At 55.5% G+C, this 25,130-nt stretch overlaps 1 protein-coding gene across 4 annotated transcripts in view; it reads left to right on the top strand.

Annotated features, from left to right (window-relative positions):
• The window catches only part of CCDC88C (coiled-coil domain containing 88C), a 120,915-nt gene that overhangs the window by 65,036 nt on the left and 30,749 nt on the right, over positions 1–25,130 (top strand). For all 4 annotated transcript variants that reach the window (XM_064571491.1, XM_064571490.1, XM_045901408.3 and 1 more), the window contains 10 exons: positions 59–217; positions 8,183–8,329; positions 8,849–8,993; positions 12,366–12,550; positions 16,439–16,576; positions 17,614–18,684; positions 20,893–21,011; positions 22,086–22,227; positions 23,056–23,244; positions 24,833–24,994. In XM_064571491.1, coding sequence (XP_064427561.1) covers positions 59–217; positions 8,183–8,329; positions 8,849–8,993; positions 12,366–12,550; positions 16,439–16,576; positions 17,614–18,684; positions 20,893–21,011; positions 22,086–22,227; positions 23,056–23,244; positions 24,833–24,994 — 2,457 coding nt within the window. The remainder of the gene's footprint in view (positions 1–58; positions 218–8,182; positions 8,330–8,848; positions 8,994–12,365; positions 12,551–16,438; positions 16,577–17,613; positions 18,685–20,892; positions 21,012–22,085; positions 22,228–23,055; positions 23,245–24,832; positions 24,995–25,130) is intronic.

The following is a 25,130-nucleotide window of genomic DNA, read 5'->3' as shown; positions in this document are numbered from 1 at the left end:
CTTCCCTCCAAGGAGGGATGCCCTAACCTGGGTTCCCATGCCTTTTCCTACCTTCCAGAACATCCAGCTGGCGGCTGATGCCCGCTCTGCTCGCGCCTATCGAGATGAGCTGGATTCCCTGAGGGAGAAGGCCAACCGCGTGGACAGGCTGGAGATGGAACTGGTGCGCTGCAAGGAGAAGCTGCATGACGTGGACTTCTATAAGGCCCGCATGGAGGTGAGCCTGCGCCTTCCAGACGCACCTGCGGGTTTTGGGGAAAAGGGAGCCGTAGGATCTCCACAGCGATGCTTTCCCCGTACCTCAGCCTGTCTGCGCTGCCCCAGAAGGCCCCTCTGTGCTCCTTGCCTGGCTGGAGGTGTCAGAGGGGTGAGGGAGGGGAGAGAACATGGTTCTGTAATGAAGAGCTCTGATTTCTTTTAGGATTTTTCCTTCTCCTGCTTCATACCACAGTGATGACCTTCTACTCAAGGATGATTTTTCTTCTTCTTGCTGTTTTCTCTGGTTAACTCTTGCCAGGACTCCGTTTCTTCATCCTTAAAATAGAGATAGTCCTACCACTTCATGAGTTTTTTTCAGATGAAAGAGGCAGAATTCCTGGCACTTGGGCTGGTCCCATTATAAGCCCTCACTCGTGGAACCCACTCGGATCCTGAGGTTCTGGGTGGATGGCGGGGGGTGGGGAGGGCATCAGGGCTAACGGGGGACTGGAGACCAAGACCCAGGTGGGGTCACTGATACTTCAGCCCCTCACCCATCAGCCGCAGGTTCTGGGACCCTCTTTTCCAAGGACTCGGGGATTTTACCCCCATCAACCAATCCCACGGGGTCTGGAAGTAGTTGTCATGAGCTGGTAAAATCAGGATGTCAGCACAAACCAAATGGGCTTGTTTGGTAAGAAATAACCCCAGTTGCCACGGAGGCTTTTGAGGGGACTGAACACAGGTCTGGGGAGCATGGTGGCCGTCTCCCAGCCGTGTTGCTGGCAGGCACGCTTGGGGGAAGGCTGTGTGGCTGAAGACGCGGACCTGCTCTCCTGCTCCAGCCAGGCCCTGCCTCTGGGCCATGGGAGGAGGGTGGGGGAGACCGTGGGGCAGGCCCTGTTTGTTACCCCAGGAGTGTCTGTTCCCTGAGGAATGTGACACCCTACCTCCTGCAGAGAAGGCGCCTTTGGTGCTGCAGCCTTGGCCTGAGCCAGAGGTGGGGGTAGGACTTCAGCTCTGGCTTTGTCCTGGAAATGGTCCACTGGCCACGCTGAATTTGAAAGGCATAAATCCCCGGCACAGACAGGTTCTGGGACGTGGGCACACACCGGGGCCTCTCATCACTTACTAGAAATGCCACAGTTGGGAGAAGGAGAGACAGTCTTGCACGTTTGCCCAGACCGCTGCCCTAGCATCCCCTCCTGCACATTGGGGGGACCTTACGCAGCTCCCAGATGGGATCAGAGGCGGAGTGTGGTTCCCACCTCTCGCCCCGACTCTGTCCCGTGGAGTGGGTGGCTGTCAGGATCCAGTCTCTGATCTCTGTGTTCACGCCTGGCCCTGTCCAAGCAGCCTTGCATGGTCCTCCGGACACAGCTCGTTAGTGCCTGTGGGCGCCCAGGCTGCACCAACAGTGAGGGATCCAGACACAAGATGATGCGTGCCCTGCTTCACGGAACTCCCAGACTTTCGGGGTTTCTCCTGGGACCCCCGGGGCCTCAGATTTCTCCAGTTCTCATATTTCATGCCTCTCTGTAGTAACTGGAACATTTTTCACATTGATGAATGTCCTAGTGAAGAGTTATGGTGAGATTGGTAATGCCTTAAATTTTGCTTTAGTTTTTATTAACCACAAGAGAAATAGTGTGTGTCTGCGTGAGATTTTACTTGGGGGCAGGCAGTGGCCTTGCAGCCCAGGCTGGCTGATGCAGTGGGACTGGTCCGTGGAGTCCAGGGCACTGTAGAGAGGATGAGTCTTGCTGTGCTCTGATGCCCATGACAACAGGGGTCAGCGGATGGGAGTACTTGGGCACTCATCCCCCCCCCCCCCCGGCCAGCTGCCTACCAGAGCACTCAGGTAGGTGTGTGTTGGGAGTTAACCTGGAATGCAGCTCAGAGACCTCAAAACATGTTGCTTTGGGTTGAGAGCCAGCGGTATTTGGGGCCTGCAGGGATTGAGGTGGGCCATCTGCCCTGGAATGCGGGGGGGCCCAGGCCTAGACCACTCAGTCCCCCTAGGGCTGCGTGTCAAGGGACAGCGCCGCCTTGATGCACAGGTATATTTGATGGGCCCATGTTTGTGTTCCAGTAAACAAGGTTGCCCAGCTTTATATGGAAAGTCAGATTTTCCAGAGTGTGCTGATACCCATTTCCAAGGGATTCACCGTAAGATTCCTGAATAATTTCTAAGTAATTAGAAGCACTCAATGACATACAGAAATGTGTCTGTGAATTGAGATTGACCTGCATGTGATAAAACCTGAGATTATAAATAAGCCAAATATGTGTACACATCCAAAAACCAAAGACAAACTGGACAGAGAGCTGGGTAGATGGGTGGACGTGTGACAAAGCAAATAGAGCAAAACACTAATTACAGAATCTAGGTGGTATGTGCATGACGTTCAGAATACTTACTCCAACTTTTCGGTGTACTTTAAAATTTCCATAATGAAATACGGGGAGGGAGGTGGCAAGTGAAAAGCTAGCAGTGGGTGTTAACTCTTTTGAATAAGCTGATATGTGATTAACATCAACTTAATAATGAAATAATTTAAAGTATTAATCAGTTTAAAGCTATGAAACCGCTGCATGTGAGTGTTAGATCTCTAATTCTCAAGATGTGGTCTGTATCTACCTGTGTCCATGTCCGTTCAGGAGGCCTGTTCAAAATGCAGATTCCTGGGCACCACCCTAGATCCTGGGAGTGGACCCCCAGGAATGTGCATTCTGTGGGCGCTCTCTCTTCTGCACTGCCAGGCATGAGGCCTCCAGTCCTAGGTGGACGGGATATTTTTCTCCTTCCTGCTGGCTTTTCTCTGCCAGAGGTGGGGTGGGCAGGGCTGATGGCAGGTCTGTGGGTGGAGCTTGGCCAGAGGCTTCCTGTGTGCACCTTGAGCCCCTGAGGGCAGGGACTGGGTCTTAACTCGACTGCATGCCCGGGGCCTGGCACTCACTAGGTGCTTCGTAATCGCCCCACAAGTCGGGTAAAGTGCCATTGATCAGCAATGGAAAGACTTAGCCTGGGGAGAAGGACAGGAAGAATCAAGAGCCTTTGTCCTCTCCCGAGTGGAGTGGTGGTAGGTGTGAACGGGCAGGAGGGCAGCGAGAGGAGCATGATGGTTTTGTTCGTGCCAGCTCATGAATACCTACCCTGTAGGGGACCCAATTCTAGACACAGAGCGTGGCAGATGGCCCAGGTGCCCTCCCCGAGAGCCTGGCCAGTGTTACTGCTGAGAAGCACGGTAACGCATATCACGGGGGCAGCGTGTGTTAGTGCCGCATGGGAGGAAACGATAAAAGGCTTTGCAGTTCAGGGCGAGGGCAAGGTTAATTTTGGTTCGAAAAATATGGACCACAAGTTTCCATGTTTTGGTGTTAAGCTTCTGGCAGCTCTTCTGCGGCCCCTAGTCTGGTTTACTTGAGGGTTCACGCGGCAGGAGGAGACCGGCGTGGGCATCCGTACGTACAGCAGGAAGCACAGGTGAGTGCACCGGTGGTCCTTGACTTCCCTTTGCAAGCAGGTGTCCCACCTCACTGCTGCCATTGGGCCGTGTGGGAGGACGATGGAGGCAGAGAGGCTGCCTGGAGGTTCCTCTTGTCCCGTGTTTTGTTTCTGGCTGAAATTCCCAACAGCACAGGGCAGGTGCCTTGCTGCCGTCTGCGTCCTAAGCAGGGTCAAGGTAAGATGGGCCTTGTCCTCACTCCTCCGAGATTTATGGCTTTCTAGGCGGTGCTGGCTCCAAAGTAAACACAGTCTGAGAGGTGGAAACCGAGCAGGGCACAGTCCTAATTGCCACACCCCTTGCTGGGTGTTGGGTGAGGCTTGCCCCCATCTGTAAAAGGGGATGCCTGGCATTGTGCATGGTATAAGGGCGTGTTTCCAGTGAGCTTATCCTAGCGAGACATGGGAGCCGATCGTGCAGCGAGGGGTGGGATGGGTTGTTGGCAAGGCAGTTGGGAGCTAGGTTCATGATCAGTCCACCCTGCCCCCCGCCCGGCCCCAGGGGCTCCCCATCCTCCAGAGCGTGTTTCCCCACCTGCCAGCATGTCTCCCCGCTGCTGCCCAAAGGCAGGTTGAAGAATGAGGGCCTCTGCCCGCCTTCTCTGTCGTTGCTCATTGACCCCAGGGCCTGCACACAGGATGCCGCCCATAAGCATCTGAATTGGCTGTTCAGCCTCCATCTGTCCTCTTTCACATCCCTCTGTCCTGCCACCACAGTGACCCCTTCTAAGAGTTCCTCGGGCACCTTTGCATTGCTCTTGGGATAAAATCCACACTCTGCCCCTTGTCCAACACTCCTCCACTTCTGGTCCCCCATGGGACTCTCTGCTCTGGCCATACTGAGTCCCCTTGAGGTCCCCTAGTGCCCCCCTGAGGCCTCCTGGGCCCAGCCCATCTCCCCCAGCAGGGCCAGATGAGGAGGGGGTAGGCCAAGCTCTGCGGGCCGCATCCCGGGGCCTTCTGAAGCTTCACATTTCCTGTAGGCCCCTTGCACACGCCCGGCGGTGTTCATCCTGTGTGGCTGGGATGAAGTGTGTTCCTATGTCCCACCCACACCAGGAGCTCCTGGAAGCCCGGGTCTGTGCCTCACTGATCTGGAGCTTGAGCATGTTGTATAGCTTGGGGATGGCCAAACTCCAGTCCATCCAAAGGTGAAATCCGGCCCCCCATCCATTCTTGTAAACATAAAGTTTTATTGGAACATCACCGCATCCATCCATGGCACGTGTTTTCTGTGGCTGCTTTTGGTACACCTGCAGAGTTGAGGAGTTGTGACAGAAACCGATGACCTGAAAAGCCAAAAATACGGAGCTGTGTTCTGGCCCAGGGTGGTGCACAGCAAGGTTTTTAGATGAGCAGTAAGAACTATATTTATGGAGCCTGCCAGGAACGGCTAAGCTCCAGCCACATCATCACACATAAACCTCATGGTGGCCCACGAGCTTTAGCGGCCGCTGCAGGTTCCCCTCCTTTGTTCCAGATGAGAAAGCCGAGGATTCATTCATACCTCGTGCAGCTTGCCCTGTCAGTAAGGAGGCGGACCTGGCATTGAAACATGTCTGTCTGCCTGCAGTGCCTCAGCCTTGAAGAGGAAGGAAATAAGGGAGGGGGGCTCACAGAGACTAAGGGGGTGCAGGGGAGAGGTGAAATGGGATTCAGGGAGGGGGGGTGACAGTGGAAGGGCAGAGGGGGGCCCCGCCTCCAGCAATCCACGTGGGAAATTGGACATCCGTGCTGTAAGCGGGGAATGTTCGTACTCAGGGAACGGAGTGAGAACCTTGGAGCCTTGATGTTCTTTCCACCTGTGACTTTGTGTTTCTTTGTGTAATTTAAAGGACTGGCTTTCTGTCGCTCTAGATGCCTGAGAGATGCACTGGGTACTGCGGTCTGAGCATGGTGGGGAGGAACCGGTTGTGTCTTCGATTCCACATTCCCCCTCCCCCAGCCCACTCTCCCACCACCGCCTCTGATGTTTGGTGCTCGTTGGGGGTCAAGGCGACCCCATGGAAATAAGCCAACCTGCTCACTGGGCCTCAGGCGCCGTGCACGGAGTAATTCACGGACATTATTGCATCTGATTCCGTATCAGCCCCGTCGGGGTGCCTAACATAGAAAGGGAGGGATCCCGATGGAGGGACGTGCACTTGCTTCACGTCCCGCAGCTAACAGCGAGTTGGCAGGCCTGGGAACTGGAGCCTGTCAGCCCACATCCCCAGTCACTGCTCCCGGTCACTGGGCCAGATTAGCAGTGGCTGTTCTCGAGCCCCTGGGGGACCAGCCGTCAGGCCTGGCCTGTGACTGCCTAAATGTGGCCCCTCAGCTGTTCGCAGGGCTGGGTCAGGCCTTTAAATAGCCTCCCGGTTCAGTCGAGGTCAGGTCTGCAGGGGGGCGGGGTGGCTTCGGGCAGCTGCCCAGGGATGAGGAATAAGGATTCTCAGGCCTCCCGGCTGAGCCCGTAGCCTGCTGTAGGAGCTTGGGCACAACTTCATGCGGATCTGGTTTCTCGCTTCTGAGCTAGTGGTGTATACGAGGCAAGCTGAGGTATTTCTGTGGCCTTGTATACGGTGGAGGTTGAGGTGGAGGCCAGAAGATGGAGATGTATTTGAATAGTAGTTAGAAATCATCATGTTCCATGCTGTATTTCACTCCTGGACACCCTTATGCATCCCTGCCTGTTGGAAGTCACTGAGTCCTTCAGGACCCATGTCACATGCCCTCTAACTGCTCCCCTCCATGGCATGATGCAGCCAACAGGTGTTATTGAACACATCTCTGAGGCCCACAAGAGCAGAAATGGAACAGCCCTGCCCTGAGGAATTTATGGTGTGGGGGGAAGGGCAGGCCATGTTGCCTCACGGTGTGTCCCGGGCACTCTGGGAGCCCAAGTACCTGGCTCAGCAGGAAGGACAGAGTGAATTTGCAAGCCTTTCTCAAAGGGGGCAACTGAGGCTGGGTTTTGCAGGCTGATTAGGAGTTGGTTGTGGGGCTGAAGGGACAGCCTGTGCTGCAGGAGCTGAGGGCCTGGCAGTGAGGTGATAGTGGGGAGAGCTGGTGGGTGGGCCTCCTGGAACCCAGGGTGTGAACAGTGGGGGCAGTGGCCAGAGAGGGAGGGCCAAGGCTTCTTATGCTTGAATCCTACCTATGTTCTCTGGCTCACCTCATTATTGCTGGTTGGGGCCTCTCTCCCCCATGAGCCCATTGAGGATGGGTTGCAGGCAGCCAAGGGCAGTGGAGAGAACACAAGTCTGGAGCTCTCGGGCCAGAATTCAAGTCCCAGCTTTGCCCCTTTGGGCTCATTCCTTTATTTACCCAAGTAAGCCTCTTCATCTGTAGGAAGGGACTGTCCCTGCCTCCCTCTTGGGGCTGTTGGGACGAGTGAGGGAGGTAGGGGCAGGGCCAGCTGCACAGTGGACAGGGTCTCTGAGAGAGAGAGGGCACCTAGGTAATCCTGAGTCTTAAACCCTTCACAGCCACCAGCCTTTGATCAGAACCGTGACCACTGACCAGAAGAAGGCACGTGGTTTCCCCTCTACCGAGTCTTTGATGCGGGGAAAATGAACATGCAGTGGGTGGGCAAGCCTTTGAAAACTGCCACCAGGAAAAGTAGGCGCATCCCCACGTGTATGTGTTTGCACACCGTGAAGGCATTTGGGGACGCTCAGTCCCCCCAACATACTGAGTGGTGCTGGAAGGGCTCTGGGGAGAGGAGAGACCAAGGGCGGGGAGAAATGGGGTGAATGAGCTGAACCCCGCCTGGTGCAGGTGTAAGTGTCCAGCGGCCCCTCATGCATGAAGGGGCTCTGCGAGGAAATGGCCACCACGTTCCACACCTGGCACGTGCCTAACACTCAGGGTGCATGGTATGTACTTGTGGGGGTTCCCGTTTGTTTGTGACTTAAGTCTCAGAGACTCCCCCTTTCCAGGAAGCTGCTGAGAACCGTTGCTCGTCCAAGAGTACGTACGTAAAATGTTCTGGGTATGGAACGAAAGCTGATCTCAATCGCTCCTTTCTCCCAGGACCCTGGTCATGAAATATGTGTTGAATCTGGAGGACTAGAATCAGCTCTCGAGCCTGGGAGCGTTTCTCAGCCCCACCTCTTCCTGCTTAAGGAAATGGGGCTCGGCAAGGTCCCGTGTCTGTCGGCAGTGGCCGCTTTTCTGCCCAGATGAGGTTATAAATGCCAAGCGCCTTCCTACCACGGGCAGCATGAAGTAGACACTGAGGAAGTGTCCGCTGGAGGAGACACCGAATTCAGACATCTTCCTGATGCGTGGATTTTCTCTTTCAGTAGATGAATGCCTGTCTGGCCTGGCCTAGTGGGAAAGGTGAAGGTGCTGAGAGGTGGGGCCCTGACCCCCACCGCCACCCCTCAGTGCAGCAGCCTCATCCCTGCAGCGTGTGTTTGGGGCCTCGAGCCCTTGTCGTGAACCAGGTGCCTTCATCTGATGGTTCTTGCGTGTGTCTTTGCGGAGCAGGAGCTGAGGGAAGACAATATCATCTTAATCGAGACCAAGGCCATGCTGGAGGAGCAGCTGACCGCAGCCCGGGCCCGGGGCGATAAGGTTCACGAGCTGGAGAAAGAGAACCTGCAGCTGAAGTCCAAGCTCCACGACCTGGAACTGGTACCGCTGGCTCCCGTCACCACATCCCACACAGCTTGGGGTGCTTTCAGGTGGCCTGGGGGGCCGTGGAGGGGGCAGCAGTTGACTGCTCACGCCTTCCTGTAAAGATGGATGTACGGGTGTGTCTGTTGCAAGAAGGGTCTCGGCTGGCCTTCGCGGTGTGTGGGCTGAGCTGTGATTCGTGAGCCTCTTCAGGGCTAGTTGGGCCGCTCAAGGGCCACAAAGCTGCCCGTCCTCACGTTGCTTTAAAGCTCTGCTTTGTCTAGACAGCATTCAGTTAGAGACCTCAGGGCTCTGTTTGTCACCTAGGTCACCGGGGCAGGGTATCTTTTAGTGGCTGTAACTCTCACAGCTGGCTGTGGGGTTGCAGACATTTCCTTGCAGCTGTGGGGTTTGTGGGGGTTTATTTTTATTTTTATTTTTTGGCAGTGAGCAGGTATATGGAGTCCCTTCGTCCTGGGGGAAGGAGGGCAGGTGCCTGGGGGTTGGGGCCTCACTCCTTCCCTCTTTCTGCACCAGGACCGGGACACAGACAAGAAGCGAATTGAGGAGCTGCTAGAGGAAAACATGGTGCTCGAGATAGCCCAGAAGCAGAGCATGAATGAGTCCGCCCACCTTGGCTGGGAACTGGAGCAGCTATCCAAGAACGCAGAGCTGTCCGACGGTGGGTAGTGCCCGGTCTCTCCTGCCAGCCTGGCTGCAGCTCCTTCCTCAGCCGGGGAGCTGAACACTCGGCTCAGAATCTTCCATGTCCGTCTGTCCTTCTGCCCCAAGTAAATAGGAGTTCCTTCAAGTGCCATTTGGAACGGTTTCATTATAGTTCTCCCCAAGGAGAACATGAGGTGTCTGGCAGGCTCAGTGTCGGGACATGAGAAGCAAATTAAGTGTTGCCCCAGCTTTCTCATTTCCCATATGGACCGTCCTAGGAGCTTCCAGATTTCAGCATGCTGACCCCCAGAGGACATCTTAGGCCTATCTGTGGATGGTTGAAAGCTCTGGATGGCAGGTGACATCCCCAGTGGTCATTAATCTCCACTGTAGATGTACCCCGGGCATCATTTCCTCTGTTCATTTGCATAATTGGGCAAGACGGATGCAGTCTGTTTTCTGTCTCTCTGGGTGGGGATTGCTAAGTGGCAGCTCCTCGCTGGACCCGGGCCTCTTCCTCTCCCCACTGTGCTTGTGCGGCCGCCACTGCCCAGCACCCCAGACGAGGTGTTGGCCCGGGGAAGGTGGGTGCGGCCGGAGTCAACCCTGCAGCAGGAAGCTCCAGCACTGGGCAAACAATAAGCCAGTTCCTTTGTTCAAAAATAGTACTCATGCACCTGATAGTGCGAGTTAATGTTTACTTAGAACTTTACAGAGCGTTGGTAGGGCATTTGGCTGGTTTAGGGGTGGCTTTTTCGATTCTAATAAACATCCCTAAGCATCATGGAAAGGTTGCTGAGAGCAGCTGGGTATTTCTCGTCTTCGGGCTGCGAACCTAAAATCAGTTGAGTAAACTGTTAATCTGTGTGAGAAGTTAGTTCCATCCGTGCTTTGGTGCCCCGGTGCTGTGGGGGGAGGGGGTCACACGGATCCCCTCCTCTGGGAGTTGAGGTCCACTGGGGAGGACCGCTGCCCCCTGGTGGAGCAGAGAAGTGGTGCGGGCCGCCTAGGACAGTCTCAGACCAAACACGAGTGTTCTGGTGAGAGACCAGGGAGGCTGATGGGGTCGGAAGCCTCACCGACTCAGACTAAGTATGTTTGTGAGCCCTTTCAGGTCAAGGATGACATTTTATTCTTGGTGGTCCCAACTCCTAGTGCTTAGCTGGGGGCTAATGGGTGTTGGTTTGAATGGCGGTATAATGGGAACAAAGCCAGGATGTACTTGCGCGTGTGTGGTGTGGTGCCTTCTCGAGTCAGAACTAGTTGGCCAGATGACCTTCTTTAAACCTCAGTTTCCTTACCTGCAAAATGGGGGTAATGAAGCCGCCTCACAGGATTGCTGCGAGTTTCCAGTGACAGGAGGCGTGAAGCCTTACACTATACCTGGCCCCCAGGCACTCCGTAAAGGGCACCTTTCCTCTTGTCATATCAGAACCCATCCCCCCCACGCACATACGCATATGCACACACACATGCACGTACACGCACCCCTTTCCCACGCCTCCCGATTGCTGGGGCTGCTAATGAGCACAGCACTCGGTGACAAGCCATTGGTTTTGTTTTTTTTTTTTTTTTTTCTGATAAACTGTTGGGTCCTCATCATGGTCTCCGAGGCACTGCCTTTCACTGAAGAAGAAATGAGGCTTGTAATCAGTTCCATTGTTTAACTCGTGGAACCTTCACATTGATGCTGTGAGCACAGAACTTCAGTTTGGGATGATGACAAAGTCTGGAGGTGGATGGCGGGGATGGTTGTAGGACAGTGAGAATGTATTTAATGCCACAGAGCTGTACACTGAGGATGATTAAAATGGTAAATTTTATGTTCTGTGTATTTGACCGCAGTTTAGAAATGTGATTTTTCCCATCGATGCTGCAGAGGTTCTGTCTGAGTGGTCACAGGTTCTGAGTCACTGGGGCCTCTGGTCAGGCTCGTTGCATTTGTAGCTCGGTCGAAGCCGAGCCCTCCATGCATGTGTGTCGGCGCTGGGAGGGTCAGCCCTGTGCACGCTCCATCCACCTCCTCTGCTGCATGCCTGTTGTTGCTTGGGCTCTACAGGACACTCTGGCTTGTTGGGTCTGTCCTGCTGTCCTCGGTGGATGAGGACAACTTAAAGACTGCTACAGGTGCCTTCTGGTTCTTATGAACAGAGAGAGGATCTGAACGCACACGTTTTGTGTCCAGCTTGATGTGCTTGCTAGGAAAGCCATCCCTTTATGTACCTCCAGCCCCTGGCGTGATGATAATAAGCAGGTGGGGGAGGCTGTGTTAGCAACCATAGTGTGGTAAGGCTCCCAGAGCTGAGCCGGTGGTACCACTCACGGGACAGATGAGGACGGGACAACCCTGATCTCTTCTTCCCTTTTTTTTTTTTTTCTTTTAAGATTTTATTTATTTATTTGAGAGAGAGAGAAAGCATAAGCAGGGGGGAGGGGCAGAGAGAGAGAGGGAGAAGCAGACTCCGTGCTGAGCAAGGATCCCAACGAGGGGCTCGATCCCAGGACTCTGGGATCATGACCTGAGCTGAAGGCAGACGCTTAACCGACTGAGCCACCCAGGCACCACGGCCACCCCTCCACAGTCCCTTCTTTCAAGGGCTTTCACATACATTCCTTTTTCCTTTCCAAAAAAGCTCCCCCCACCCCGAGTTACCTAATGTCATTCACCTGCTTGTGGCAGGAGGGGGCCAAGAACTCCAGTTCGTAACTCTTGGGTCTGTGCCCTCTTCTTCATTTGTATTTGAGCTACTTCAAAGCAGAGTAGATAATCTTTTTTAGGTCTTTAACTCACATTTTCATCTCACTTAGAATTTTAAACCAATTTACACATACCATCTCGTTTTTTTCCAATACAGTTGTGGAATTACAAAGTCTCTGTCCGAAGGATGGCACGTACTGGGCATACATACCCACACAGCCACCTTACCATTCATAGCAGACATAACTAGTCAATTACCGTGCCCCTCCTGCTGAGCCTCCCAGAGCTGGCACAGAAATGTTACCGATTTGCCATCTCTTTTGGTCTCTACAGTCCTTGAGCTGCCCAGTCAGGTTAGCAGCTCGGTAAAAAACGGTTCCCATCTGTCAGTCTGTAACTTTTGCATTGCCTTCTTCACCATGGCCTGCTCTCTTCTTAAGCTCTGGGTTGCTCCCCTGATAGACCCAGCTGAGCCAGCAGAAGGACTGTAACTGCCTGAGGGACTCTCAGGTGCTGGCCACGACAGCACCACATGAACTGGGGATGAGGCACCCAGCTGACTCCTGGGAGTCCCTCTCGGGCCCCTCAAATGTAGGGTATGGGGGCTGATGGCCTCATTTCAGGGCTGGGGGTAGAGAGTGGAAGCAGAGGCTCCTGGAACCTGGCCTCTGACCCGACTTTGTGCTTTAGCCTCCAGGAAGTCGTTTGTGTTTGAGCTGAACGAATGTGCCTCCAGCCGCATCCTGAAGCTAGAGAAGGAGAACCAGAGCCTCCAGAGCACCATCCAGGGGCTGCGGGATGCGTCGCTGGCCTTGGAGGAGAACAGCCTGAAGTGCGGGGAGCTGGAGAAGGAGAACCACCAGCTCAGCAAGAAGGTAACCCCAGGCAGGTGTGGGTGACCTTCCCCCCCCACAGCCCTTATCTGTAATATACGGCCGGGCAGAGCATTTAGGTGTCAGCGAGCATGTGCAGCCTGGGAGAAATGCAGAACCCCGTGCAGCCGCAGTTAATTATAATACAGGGACGGGAGAATCGTTGACGAGTTAAGAGGCAGTGAGGCTCCTCCCTGTACCACTGCTTTGAGGCTGTGACCCACGTGTGACTTGACCTCTGTGTGCCTTGTTGTCTTTATCTGTGAAAGGGGGTTAATGGGGGTTGTAAGGATGATACGAGTTACTGTAGGTCAAGGGTCTGGCACGGAGTAAATGCACTATTAGAAAGCATAGGATGGGGCGTGGGGGTGAGGGAGCAGCGACGTAAGTCACACACGTGTGCCTGTGTGCAGGACATTGGTGGACGGTTTTAGGGCATTGCTGGTGGTAAAACCAGGTCAGAGCTCACTTCTTTCTCTTAGTTTGTGGGATGAGGAAGAGATGGCTGAATTGTATTTGCCTTTCAGAACAACTGCTGGGTCTTTGATTTAGCGCAGTAGAACCCAGACCTCCGGGAGGACAGACAGAGGCTTGCAAACCGTCTCTGCCCTGTGGTGGCGAGGACCCCCGTTCGTACAGGGGATGCGGCCTCAGGTGCATGAGGGGGCCGTCGAGAGCTAGGGATTGCTGCCACGTATGGGTCCCGGGGCTTCGGGACCACCGCACCCACACCGGACGGCACGGTTGCACCATGGGCTCTGAACACACCAGCTGCCGGACCCCACCTGAGGGAGAGGGCAGGAGCGCTCTTGCTTGCCGAGCACCACGCAGGACAGACGCTCGGGTGTCCGGCTGTCCGTCCCACCCCAGGTGCCACCGGCATCACGTACTGAGGCTGCGTTGGCGGGGGAGGAGCTCGGGCTGCAGGCCGGAGACTGGGTTCCCCTGGTCCTGGCTCTGCGGGCACTTCCTGTCGGGGTGAGGCTCAGGGCGGGGGGGCCGGTCTCTCCAGTCCCCTCCGGGGGCCTCCCCGGCTCCGTCACTCACCGTCCTCGCGCCTCAGAAGCATTGTGTGCCCTGCAGCGTGGCAGTTGCCAGGTAGTTTGTTGTCTCCCGGAGGACAATGGAAAGCTCCCCCTCTCGAGTCCTGGCTCCTGAGCAGCAAGTGGGAGGCACCTAGACAGTTTGGGGTTTTAGATTCACAGGGGCCTAGCACAGGAAACGTCTTTATAAATGGCAGTCTGACCTCAGCCAAGATAAAAAAAAAAAAAGTGACCTTTAGAGAGATGAGAACCTTCAACTCCACAGGTCCTCACGGTCTGCCATAGAAAGCGGCCGTGTAATCTCGCTGGCCCAGCTCCCAGCCGGCCTCAGAAGTGACCACTCACACTTTCCCCTGCCCTCGGGGTCCGCCCTGGCCCCTCCTCTGCAGACAGGACTGGCAGTGGGTGCTGCCTGCCCAGCATTACTCCTGAGCCCCCGTCTCTCAGCGCCCCCACTCCCCGCTTCCTCTCTGCATCAGTTCTCCAGGGGGACACCCGCCCTCCCTTACCACAGCCTCCCCTGCCACAGGCATGGGGCACAGCATTCCTGGTCAAAGGGAGGTGCCGCTGTTCCCAGACCGGAGCCATCCTGTGTCCGGAGCCAGGAGCCCTGGGAAGAAGGTCCTCCCGCCTCTCCTCCTGGTCCTGCTCAGCCTGCCCAGGGCCTGGCTGGATCTGTTCTGACCCGGCGCGGGTGGTTATACTTTCTCCCCCACAGCCTGGCACACAATGCTGGAGGGATGAGCCCCTCAGCTCACCCTGAATTTCCTTTCCCCAGCCTTGGTCACCTCACTCTGCTCTTCTCTCTGCGGGGTGTGTCTCAGCCACCAGCTGCCGTTTCTTGGTCAGTAGGTGAACCACCAACCCAGCAGAAGCCCACAGGGGACACGGCTTTGACACTGACTTTCACAGAGCAAGGGCGGGCACAGCCTTGGGACAAGTCCTCATAGCATAGCCACTCTAGGAGGTGTCGGCCAGGGAGGGACAGGGGCCAGCCGGGACACAGTGACCTGGAGGCCCAGACTCCCTGGTGCCAGCCTGGCTCTCCCACCATCCCGAGTATAGCCCAGGCTGCAAGCTTGCTTAGGTTTGCAATGTCTGTGGGAACATCGTTTCTCAAAGTTTATATCTTCCCTCTAAGTTATGGAACTTCTGTGGACCTTAGAGAAACTGCCTCCCACTCGTGACTGTAACTTTGTGTTGATATCATGAGAGTTCATGCCTTGCGCCAAGAGGTAAAGAATCCTTATGTTCAGAGGAAGGAGGGCAACCCTTTGGGGGTGCATGCAGCCCCAGGGCTGAGAGGAAGGTCCCTGGCACCCACATACTCTGGGAGCCCACAGCCTGAGCCAGGTGCTTAAGGAAGGACAGAAAGCCCTCTCTGGGCTAGCAGGCTGGCGGCCGGCTCACAGCCGAGCCCCATGAGCTCCCCCAGGGTCGCTGCGGTCCCTCGGGGATGGGTAAGAATCGGGGCTCCAGTTCCGTGGCAGAAAGAACCAGAAAGGGAGAGAGATGAAGGTGAGCATCCAGCAGTGATAGGTGGGATGTGAGGAAATCATGTCTTCAGACTGGAAGCCTTTCTCTGGGAGAGAAGGGACAGAGGGGTAAAAGATTAACAGTGAGGTCAGGGGGTGAGCTAGGAAGGCAGGGGGTGCACACCACAGGCCCCCCGACTGTGCACCAGAGCAGGGCTGGGGTGGCCCACTGGCGTGTGTCCTACCTCTGCTTTGTGCTTACTGTAAGGCCTTGGGCGAGTCACTTAGCTCCTCCCACACGAGGCCCAGAGTCGCCCTCCATGCGATGATCAGTAATAGCCGCCAGCTCGCTCTCAGGGAGGTCAGTGACGCTGGCGCACCTGACGCCTGCCAGGTGTGTGAGGAGTGCTCCGTGCTGATGGAAGCTCATGAAGATGGACGCTGCTGGCCCCGTGTCAGAGAAACTTGCGGTCCTGTTGCTAGTGGCAAGGGACCAGGCTCTGAACTTTTGTCCCTCTGACACCAGTCACTGCTCTTTTCCCAACTCTGTCCACGGTGATAAGGAGTTCGGTGTTGGCAGGAAGGGACAGTAGCCCCCTTGAAGCCCTCGCGCTGCAAACAGCAACGTGGGTATTGCCCCACCCTGCTGAGGCAGCATCTGCACCCACCACGCTCTCTGGGCATCGGGCACAATAAAGTGTGAGAAGCCCTGAGCTAGGCAGTTCATGTTTAGGAAGCCTGGGTGCTGGTGGGGCCCAGCAGGAGAGCTTGGTTCTCGGGAGGGGTTTGGGTGGTCGACCAGGCAAGATGGAACATGGTCTGGCCTGCGGCAGGCAAATGGGCAGGTGGGGGGGTGGGGGCACAGGTAGACAGGACAGGACGTGGTGACGAACTTACTTGGAGGGTGCAAGAGGAAGGAGAGATGCATCAGAAGACCACTCCGAGCAGCTGGGTGAACAGGAGCGTCACCAACCAAGGTGGCAGTCGTGGAGGAGAGGGTTGGGAGGTGGGTGAGTGGGAGGTCCCCGCAGGGCATCCAGCGGTGGTGGCTGGTGGCCCCTGGAGCGTGTGGTCCAACCCTCGTGTGGGTGGACAAGGCCTGAGATGGAAGCGAGGGACCTGGAGGAGGTTGAGAACATGGCAGTGAGGATGAGGAGGGCTTGGCGCCCAGGACCTTCCCCTCCTCCCTGAGCTGGAAGTGCAAGGTGTGGGCTAAGGACTGAGGTCACTACGGAATGCCATCCAGATATTTTTTCCTCGAGAAGACACCTAGTAAAGTATTCTGTGAAGCTGACAGGTTTTTGGTTGATCTTAAAATGTAGTTCACCTTGTGAAGCTGACTTTTGCACGGGCTGGGTCTTTGGGCTCTACAGATTGAGAAGTTACAGACTCAGCTGGAGAGAGAGAAGCAGAGCAACCAGGATTTGGAGACCCTCAGTGAGGAGCTGATCAAAGAGAAGGAACAGCTGCAGAGTGACATGGAGAGCCTGAAGGCTGACAGAGCCAGGCAGGTAGGTGCCTCCAGAACGAACGAATGCTCCCACCTGCAAGAGGGAGCGTCCAGGATTATGGCCATTTCCTGGTACTGGTTGAATGATACATGAGTTACTGCTTGTCCAGCTTAGCTGCACCTCAAACCAGCAGTTCTCAACTGACCGTGGAGGAACAGGGGGTCAGATTTAGCCTCCCAGGGGACATCGGTAGGCCTGGTTTTGATCGTTGTAATTTGGAAGAGGAGGAGAGAGAAGGTGCTCATGGCATGTGGGTAGAGGTCAGAACTGCTACCAGATGTCCTGCACTGCGCAGGACAGCCCCGCAGGACAAGGAACTGGTCCAGCTGCAAATGTCCGCTGTGTCCCAGCAGAGAGTCCTGGCCAGCCTCCAGGCTTTATTTGGCTCACACTACGAGAAGTCCCAGGGTGGGCCGCTCAGTGCTGGTACAGTGGCTCAGGGATGCCGGCCAGAAGGCAGGCCTCTCTCTTCCTGCTCTGCCGCCCCTAAGCTGCGGGCAGGAAGAAGGTCATGATGCCCAGGGAGAGCGTCCTGCGGGGTGCCAGGCATGTAGGAGTCACGGAGCTGACACTCGCCCTGAGCCCTGAAGGATGAGGAGTACCCAGGGATGCTGAAGGTCGGTGGGGCGGGCGGCGCGAGGAGGGGAGGATGGTGAGTGTTCAAGGCAGAGGGAAGATCACCTGCAGTGTCTGCTGGGGGAGAGTGGTGTAAGGGGAGACCACAGGTGGACGGGCCCAGGTCGTGGGGGTCCTGCCGGCCAGGGTGAAAAGTACCTGGGAAATCTCTTCCGTTCTTCTGTCTCCGAGGGAGAGCTAGGGCTTATGTTTCTGAATCACTCCAGCTGCTGTGGGTGTGTTTTGGCTTGAACTAAGGCATGAGTGCCCTTTACCTGGTATCCATACCAGGCCCCTGGGAAGCAGTGGGACGGCTCTGGGCACTCTCTCAGGGGCCTCTGCGTTCGTCTCCCAGTTTGGATCCAGATCACTGGACGACATCCATGCAGCCGCCGTGTCGTGCCCATTTTGTTTCTCGGCAGATCAAGGATCTTGAGCAAGAGAAGGATCATCTCAACCAGGCCGTGTGGTCTCTGCGGGAGAGGTCACAGGTCAACAGCGAGGCCCGCGCAAAGGACATCGAGAAGGAGAACAAAGCCCTCCACCAGACGGTGACGGAGACCAGCAGCAGACTCAGCAAGCTGGAATTCGAGAAGCAGCAGTTACACAAGGACTTCGAGCAGGTGAAGGAGAAGGTGGAGCGGGTCGAGGAGCTAGAGAAGGAGCTGCACCGGCTGGAGAAGGAGAACGAGAAGCTGGCCCAGAAGGTGACCTCCCTGAACACTGCCACCGAGAAGGTGGACGCCCTGGAGCGCGAGAGTCGGGGCCTGGTGCTGGAGAACCGGAAGCTGAGGAAGTCGCTGGACACCCTGCAGAACGTGTCGGTGCAGCTCGAGGGTCTGGAGCGGGACAACAAGCAGCTGGACGAGGAGAACCTGGAGCTGCGCCGGATGGTGGAGACCATGCGCTTCACTGGCGCCAAGATGGCGCAGATCGAGCGGGAGAATGAGGAGCTCGAGCGGGAAAAGGAGGAGCTGAGGAAAAACGTGGAGCTGCTAAAGGCCCTGAGCAAGAAGTCCGAGCGCCTGGAGCTCAGCTACCAGGGCGTGAGCGCTGAGAACCTGCGGCTGCAGCAGACGCTGGAGGGCAGCAACCAGAAGGCCCAGGCCCTGGAACAGGAGCTCAGGGAGCTGGAGGCCGAGAACCAGGCCCTGCAGCGCGACCTGGAGGCCCTCCGGCTCGCCAATAAGCAGCTGGAGAGGTCGGAGAAGGACAGGAAGGCCCTGGAGCAGGAGGTGGCCCAGCTGGAGAAAGACAAGAAGCTGCTGGAGAAGGAGGCCAAGCGGCTATGGCAGCAGGTGGAGCTCAAGGACGCGGTCTTGGATGACAGTACGGCCAAGCTGTCCGCTGCCGAGAAGGAGAGCCGCGCCCTGGACAAGGAGCTGGCCCGCTGCAGGGACGCGGCCAGCAAGCTGAAGGAGCTGGAGAGGGACAACAGGGACCTCACCAAGCAAGTCACCATGCATACGCGGACGCTGACTACCCTGCGAGAGGTGAGTGGCTGTGGGCGGGGCCCCCACGGTGAGGGGCTTGCGGGGGCAGGGTTGGTGCCTGGACCCCACATTGCACGGGCGTGCTCGGTGGTGCACCTCCCAAACAGAAGCGGGCCTGTGCGTGTCCTCCCTGATTCTACACAGGATGGTGTCTGCAGGGATGAAGAACGAAGGGCACATCCCCTGTTACGGTCTCCCTGCCCAGAGATAACCACCACTCACAGTGTGGCTCGTTTTGTCCCATCACTTCCCCTGTGCCTTTGTATATATACACGCTTGGCATTCTGCTTTCCTGCATCCTAACCTCTTCTGCTTTTTTATTTACTATACCTTTTCTTATTATAGAAAGCAAGTTTTAAGCCGTGGATTTCTAATGGCTGCAAGGTATTGATCCAGTAGATCCTGTAGATTTACTGCAATTACTTTTTGGACATTTAGGTGGTTTTCCAGTTTTTTTCATTATTTTAAATAACACCGGACGTCCTTGCACACACATCTCTCTCTTTACAGGTTGTATTCCTAGAAGTGAAACTATAGGATTTAAGGGCATGAACATTTTACTTTATCTTTTGAAGATTTTTTTATTTTTTATTTGACAGAGAGTACAAGCAGGGGGAGCAACAGGCAGAGGGAGAGGGAGAAGCAGGCTTCCCGCGGAGCAGGGAGCCCGATGTGGGGCTTGATCCCAGGACCCCAGGATCACGACCCGAGCCGAAGGCTGACGCTTAACCGTCTGAGCCCCCCAGGCGCCCCGGGCGTGAACATTTTAAAGTTTCTTGCTAAGTGTATGTCCTACTTTTTCCCCAATATTTATGGCATGGGTCATCTGAGCATTCCTTCAGTATTTGAGGGGGCGGGGGGGAGCAGGGAATAAACTGCTTTCAGAACTAACTTGAACATCTGAATGGCCCAGCACGGCAGTCGGGTCCCGCGCATGTAGGAGCCCAGCGTGGCTGTTCACGGGCAGCCATAAATGCAGTGAGTCAGGCTCCTGGCTTCTGCCACCCTGTGGCTCAGCCGTCCCATGGCAGCATGTGGGTGAGGGAGAGCGTGAGTGAGAGGGACCACAGTGCCCTGTGCAGAACTCGGTCACTCAGCCGCATCTAGCTGCAGGTGAACCAGGGAAATGTGCTTTAACTGCGTGCCAGGGAGGAAAAGGGAAGAGATTTGGTGACCACACAGCCGTCTCCGTGTCCTAAAAGGCGTACAGACGGTGGTGCAGGCAGATCCGTGTGCTGTCGGGGGGAGACCCAAACCAGGAGTACCACCCCTAGTCCCTGTCTCTCTGAGCTTCACATCGGTTACGCCGTGGTCACAGATAACCCCAGAATCGTAGCGGCTCCTCACACCCGTGGCTGACTTCTCACTCACGAGAGTCCAGGTGACTCCCTGGGACCCTGCCGTCTGCGCTGTGATTCCGCAGTCCCCACCGCCCCAGTACGGGGCCTGGCCAGTCGCCGTGGCAGGAGAGAGACAGCCGGGAGGTCACACGCAGGCTCCTCTGTGCTGCAACCCACGGCACGTCCGCCTGCGGCTCACTGGCCAGAACTGCCCACCAACTGCAGGGGGGCTGGGAAATGGTGGGGGGCGGCGGAATGTTTGGCGAGCCCCACTCTGTCACACTGCCACGGCAGGCCTGAGGATTTGGTGGGGGGTCGGCTGGCGTGCCGATAGCTGTGGGCCTAGGCAGAGCGCGGTATCTGCCTGGAGAGCTCCCGAGATGTGTGGGAGGAAGGTGGGCCTCCAGGAGGTGACCCACCTGAAGGAGAGCACCCGCTTGTGCAAAGCGAACCAGAACCAGGGCTTAAAGTAACATCTTTCTCCTTGTACTTCTTGCAGGGAATTCGCTACAGAAAAAAGTATTTCATTACATTATTCCACAGAAAAGGCAATCCTGTCCGAATCCAGGCCTCCTACTCAAAGGCCAACATACAGGGTATTGCAGACACACGTCCTGGACGCGTTGCCATGTAGTCTGGTCACCTTCGGTGCCAGGAGGCTGGGAGCGTGTGTCTCTCCCCTGACCTTTGGAAGACATCCCTGGGGTTCACATGTCCCCATTGAACTGCCTGCTCAGCCCTCAGGACACCTGAGTCAGCTATGACCCGGGAAGGCAACTGCTCAGCCTTCAGAAGGGCCTGTGCCAGGCCCTCCCTGCTGGGCTCCCGTCCCACCCGTCCTCTCTTTGTCCTCTCCCTGTCCTGGCAGGACCTGGTGCTGGAGAAGCTCAAGAACCAGCAGCTGAGCAACGAGCTGGACGAACTGAGCCAGGGGCTAGAGAAGGTTGGCCTCGACAAGGAGCTGCTGCTGCAGGACAAAAGCGACACGTGAGCACCTCCCTGCTGGGGTCTGCGGGCTCTCACGGCGCATACCCGTGGCCACGCGCTGTACGCCCCCAGCTCCAGAGCTTGGTTCGCTCTGCGCAGCTCGGGGCTGCTTGTCACGTGGCCTCTGGAAAGGGCTGGTGTCCTTTATGGGACAGGGCTTCTTCCTGGAGATTCCCAGGGAGGAGTGAAAAGAGACTCTCTTGTGCAGTGGAAAGGCTTCTGAATTGCTTTAAAATAGATTTTTTAGAGCCAGTTTTAAGTTCAAAGCAAAATTAAGGGGAAGGTACAGAGAGTTCCTGAATGCTCTCTGCCCCCCGTCCCAAGCATAGCCTCCCCCGTATCAGATTCTCCCACCAGAGCAGTGCATGTGTTACACTCGATGTGCCCCCACCGACCCACCATCGCCCCGAGCCCACAGTTGACAGTAGAGCTCACTCCTGATGCTGTACATCCGCGTGTGTTGACACGTGTGATGACCTGCATCTACTTACAGGATCCTACAGACTAGTTTCACTGCCCTACGCATCCTCTGCGCTCCACCTGCCCATTCATTTCTCTCCCCCGCCCCCAAAATTTAACTGTTGTGATCTCTGCCTGCAGTTCTTTCCAAAATGATCTCATTTTTCAAGGAAATCCAGTATCGTGGACTTCTGCTGGACTTGTAACCGACAAGATCCACATGATGAATGACCTGACACCCGGTCGGTGTGGTAGAAAGGCCACGCGGACTGACCACTTATCTAGCTCGCAGTGCGATCTTGGGCAAATTGCTTAACCTTTCTGAGACTCGGTTTTCCCATCTGTTAAATGGCCACGATAGTCCCTCCCTAAGACTATGCCTATAAAACTGCAGCAGTCATGTTTCATTTGAAGGTGTCATGGGTGTGTCTCTGCGCGGAGCCCTGGGGAGGGTTCTGTTGATGGGTTGTGGCTCGTACGGTTCTTCTGGGCCAAATGCTACAGAATTACAAAGGAAACCGGCTCATTGGGGGAGACAGATGTTGGAAGCTGGGAGATTGGGAGCTTGTGGGCAGAAGAGATAGATAAATAGTACTGTATATTTGTATTTTTCAGAAAATTCAATATTTCGGAGGGCAGAAATGAGTCAGAGTTAAAAACAACATTAGCCATGAAAGAAGAAAAGATTGTGTTCTTAGAAGCACAGATGGAAGAGAAAACCAGCCTGAACCACCAGTTACAGAATGAACTCCAGGTGGTAAGACGTGACCCCTTTTGGGGCCAACTGTGAGTCCTAGCTGTTGAGGTCCCTGCCTCACCTTCTCCAGCCCCTCACCTGGGTAGCAGAGGGGCCGCTGGATGCCCGTTTCCTGGAGCAGATGTGCTGACCCACAGGGTTCTGACGGGCGCTACCATCAGAATCCTACGCACCAGAGCCAGACGGAACCAGAGTGAATCAGAGGTCTGGGGGCAGAGGAGGCCACATCCAGAGCTACGTTGAGTCTGATAGGCAGGATCTGGGACACTGATGAGAGCCCATGTGAGATTGTGAGCATCAGGACCAAGCAGAGGCCTAGAGTCTCTTGGGCACCCTCGGATGGGACAGGCATGGGTACATAGGGGCTCGGTCAGGATGTCTAGTCCTGGCACATACATGCTTTCCAGCTCTTCTTTTTGAAGCCTTGGCACATTTCTTGGCTGTGTGATTGAATAAGGAAATACAGAGAAAAGCAGTTCTCGAGCTAGAAGGGTCTTTATAACATCCCCTGGTCTGTATTCCCCAGGCTCGCTTCCATTTTATGGAGTGGGCAGCTGAGGCTCAGGGAAGCAAGAAGACTTGCCAGGGTCATGTGGCTAAAGTTGGGACTGAGGCAGATTTCTGGAAGGATGGGGAAGCACAGGATGGGTTGTGTGCATTCCTTACAGAGCAAAAGCCGGGTGTCGGGCTTATCCCGAGTGCCAGGTGAGGGTTTAGGGATGCTGAGGAATCGAGTTTGCTGCGGGGCTGTCCTCTAGCCGTGAACATGGAGCTCTGAGCTGGCCACTTCCTGCCCCAAGTCTGCTTTCCTGTTCCCACACCCCGCAGCTGAAGACAGAGTGTGAGATCCTCAGGCAGAACCGGGAGGAAGGGAAGCACTTACAGAACTCTTTCAAACACCCTGTGGAGACTTTGGTCACTGGTCACCAGGGGAAGGAGTCCTGGGGGCCCAGCCACAAGGAGGCCACCATGGAGCTGCTCCGAGTGAAGGACCGGGCCATCGAGCTGGAGCGGAATGTGAGTAGGCTGCCCCTGCTGCCTTCGCTCAGAGAGAGGGAGAGAGCAAGCCAGTGTGCCCTATTGACTGTCCCATTGATAGGCCACCGTTCGTGTAAAGGACCCAGGATGTCAGAATCTGCTGAGATTTATCCAGATCTAGTTGAATGCTGTTTTTTTTTTAAGATTTTGTTTATTTATTTGACATAGAGCACAAACAGGCGGAGAGGCAGAGGGAGAAGCAGGCTCCCTGATGAGCAAGGAGCCCGATGCGGGACTGGATCCCAGGACCCCGGCATCATGACCTGAGCTGAAGGCAGACGCTTAACCGACCGAGCCACCCAGGCACCCCTTCTCTAGTTGAATACTTCTTAAGTTGTCCTGGCAAGTCCTATAAGCTCCTCTTCATTGGAGATATCTTTGCCCTTTCTAGTGGAAAGGGGTGGATTCATGTTTTCCCCATGGCTAATCCGTCTGCCTGCCCATCAGACTTGGCCTGTAGCTTGTACACCAGTCCTCTGTCTCCACAGTGTTTTCCCAGGGGTTGACAAACTGTGGCCCGCTACCTCTTTTTGTCAATAAAGTTTTATTGGACCAGAGACACGCCCTTTGTTTACATACTGTGTGGGGTTGTCTTCCCACCATAGTGGTGGCAGAGGTAGCTGGTTGGAATGTCGCCCACATGCCTGGCAAACCCCAAAATTCGATCTGTCCCTTTACAGAAGATGTTTGCTAGTGCTTGTCTAATCCCCTGAATTTATTTGACTCTGCCAACAACCTTGTGAAGCAGATAGTGAGGATTTTCACCATTTGACAGATGAGAAAGTGGAGACGGAGTTTAAGAGACTCATCATGGGGTGCCTGGGTGGCTCAGGTGGTTCAGCATCTGCCTTCAGTTCAGGCCATGATCTCCAGGTCCTGGGATAGAGCCCCATGTCGGGCTCCCAGCTCGTGGGGAGTTTGCCTCTCCCTCTGCCTCTCCCCCTGCTTGTGCTCTCTCTCTCTCAAATTAAAAAATCTTTAAAAAAGAGTAAGAAAGACTCAACCCTACCTCCTATGCTAGTGACAGACAGCAGCAGGCTACACCCCACATGTGCTCACCCCGTTGGTGGTATATTTTACACTGTCTTTATCGGTCTCATGAAACAACTCATTTATTCTACCTGCTGTCACTCCTGAGCAGGGTGAGGTGTGGTCACAGGCTTTGACTCCCTGTCCAGTGGGAGAAGTTCACAGAAATGCACTCTCGGGGTGTTCAACAGAAAGCATTAAACAGAAGCATTAAAGAGAGAAGAGATGCCTCGGCTTTAACCCCAGCTCACCTTGGCCTTGCACTCAGATGCTCAGGTTGGAAGCAGTGTCCCCATTACGTGCATGCATTTCTGTCTGGAAAGCACATACCAAAAAAAGTAGTTCTCTCCCCCTGCCCCTGCAATTCTGTTGATCGTCTTTTCCAAGAGGGAAACATGTTACTTCTCTTAACCTGTGGAATCTGGCTTTAGACCCCAAAGTGTCAACTCCTGAGGGTTCTTTACAGCCCCTGTGCCTGGGGCCGGTGAGCATTGACCGAGCTGGTGTCTGATGGGCTTCCTGCTTCCGCCTCTCCTAGAATGCGGCCCTGCAGGCTGAGAAGCAGCTGCTCAAGGAACAGCTACAGCACTTGGAGACCCAGAACGTGGCTTTCAGCACTCAGATCCTGACGCTGCAGAAGCAGAGCGCCTTCCTGCAGGAGCACAACACCACGCTGCAGACCCAGACGGCCAAGCTGCAGGTGAGCACTGTGCCTCGGGCCCTGGGGGTGGGTGGGGGGTCTCTGCGTCTCCTGGAGACCAGCCCCAGCACGCTGGCTCCTCAGGAAGCCAGGCTACGCATGGGAGGGTGTGCGGTTTTGTTTTGTGTTTCATAGG

Source organism: Mirounga angustirostris, unplaced genomic scaffold, assembly GCF_029215605.1.
Source record: "Mirounga angustirostris isolate CCGP_5_RB_7025 unplaced genomic scaffold, mMirAng1.0.hap1 SCAF_9, whole genome shotgun sequence".
Classification (NCBI taxonomy): Eukaryota; Metazoa; Chordata; class Mammalia; order Carnivora; family Phocidae; genus Mirounga; species Mirounga angustirostris.
Note: the sequence above shows the minus strand (reverse complement) of the source record. Positions and strands in the feature narration are given on the sequence as shown.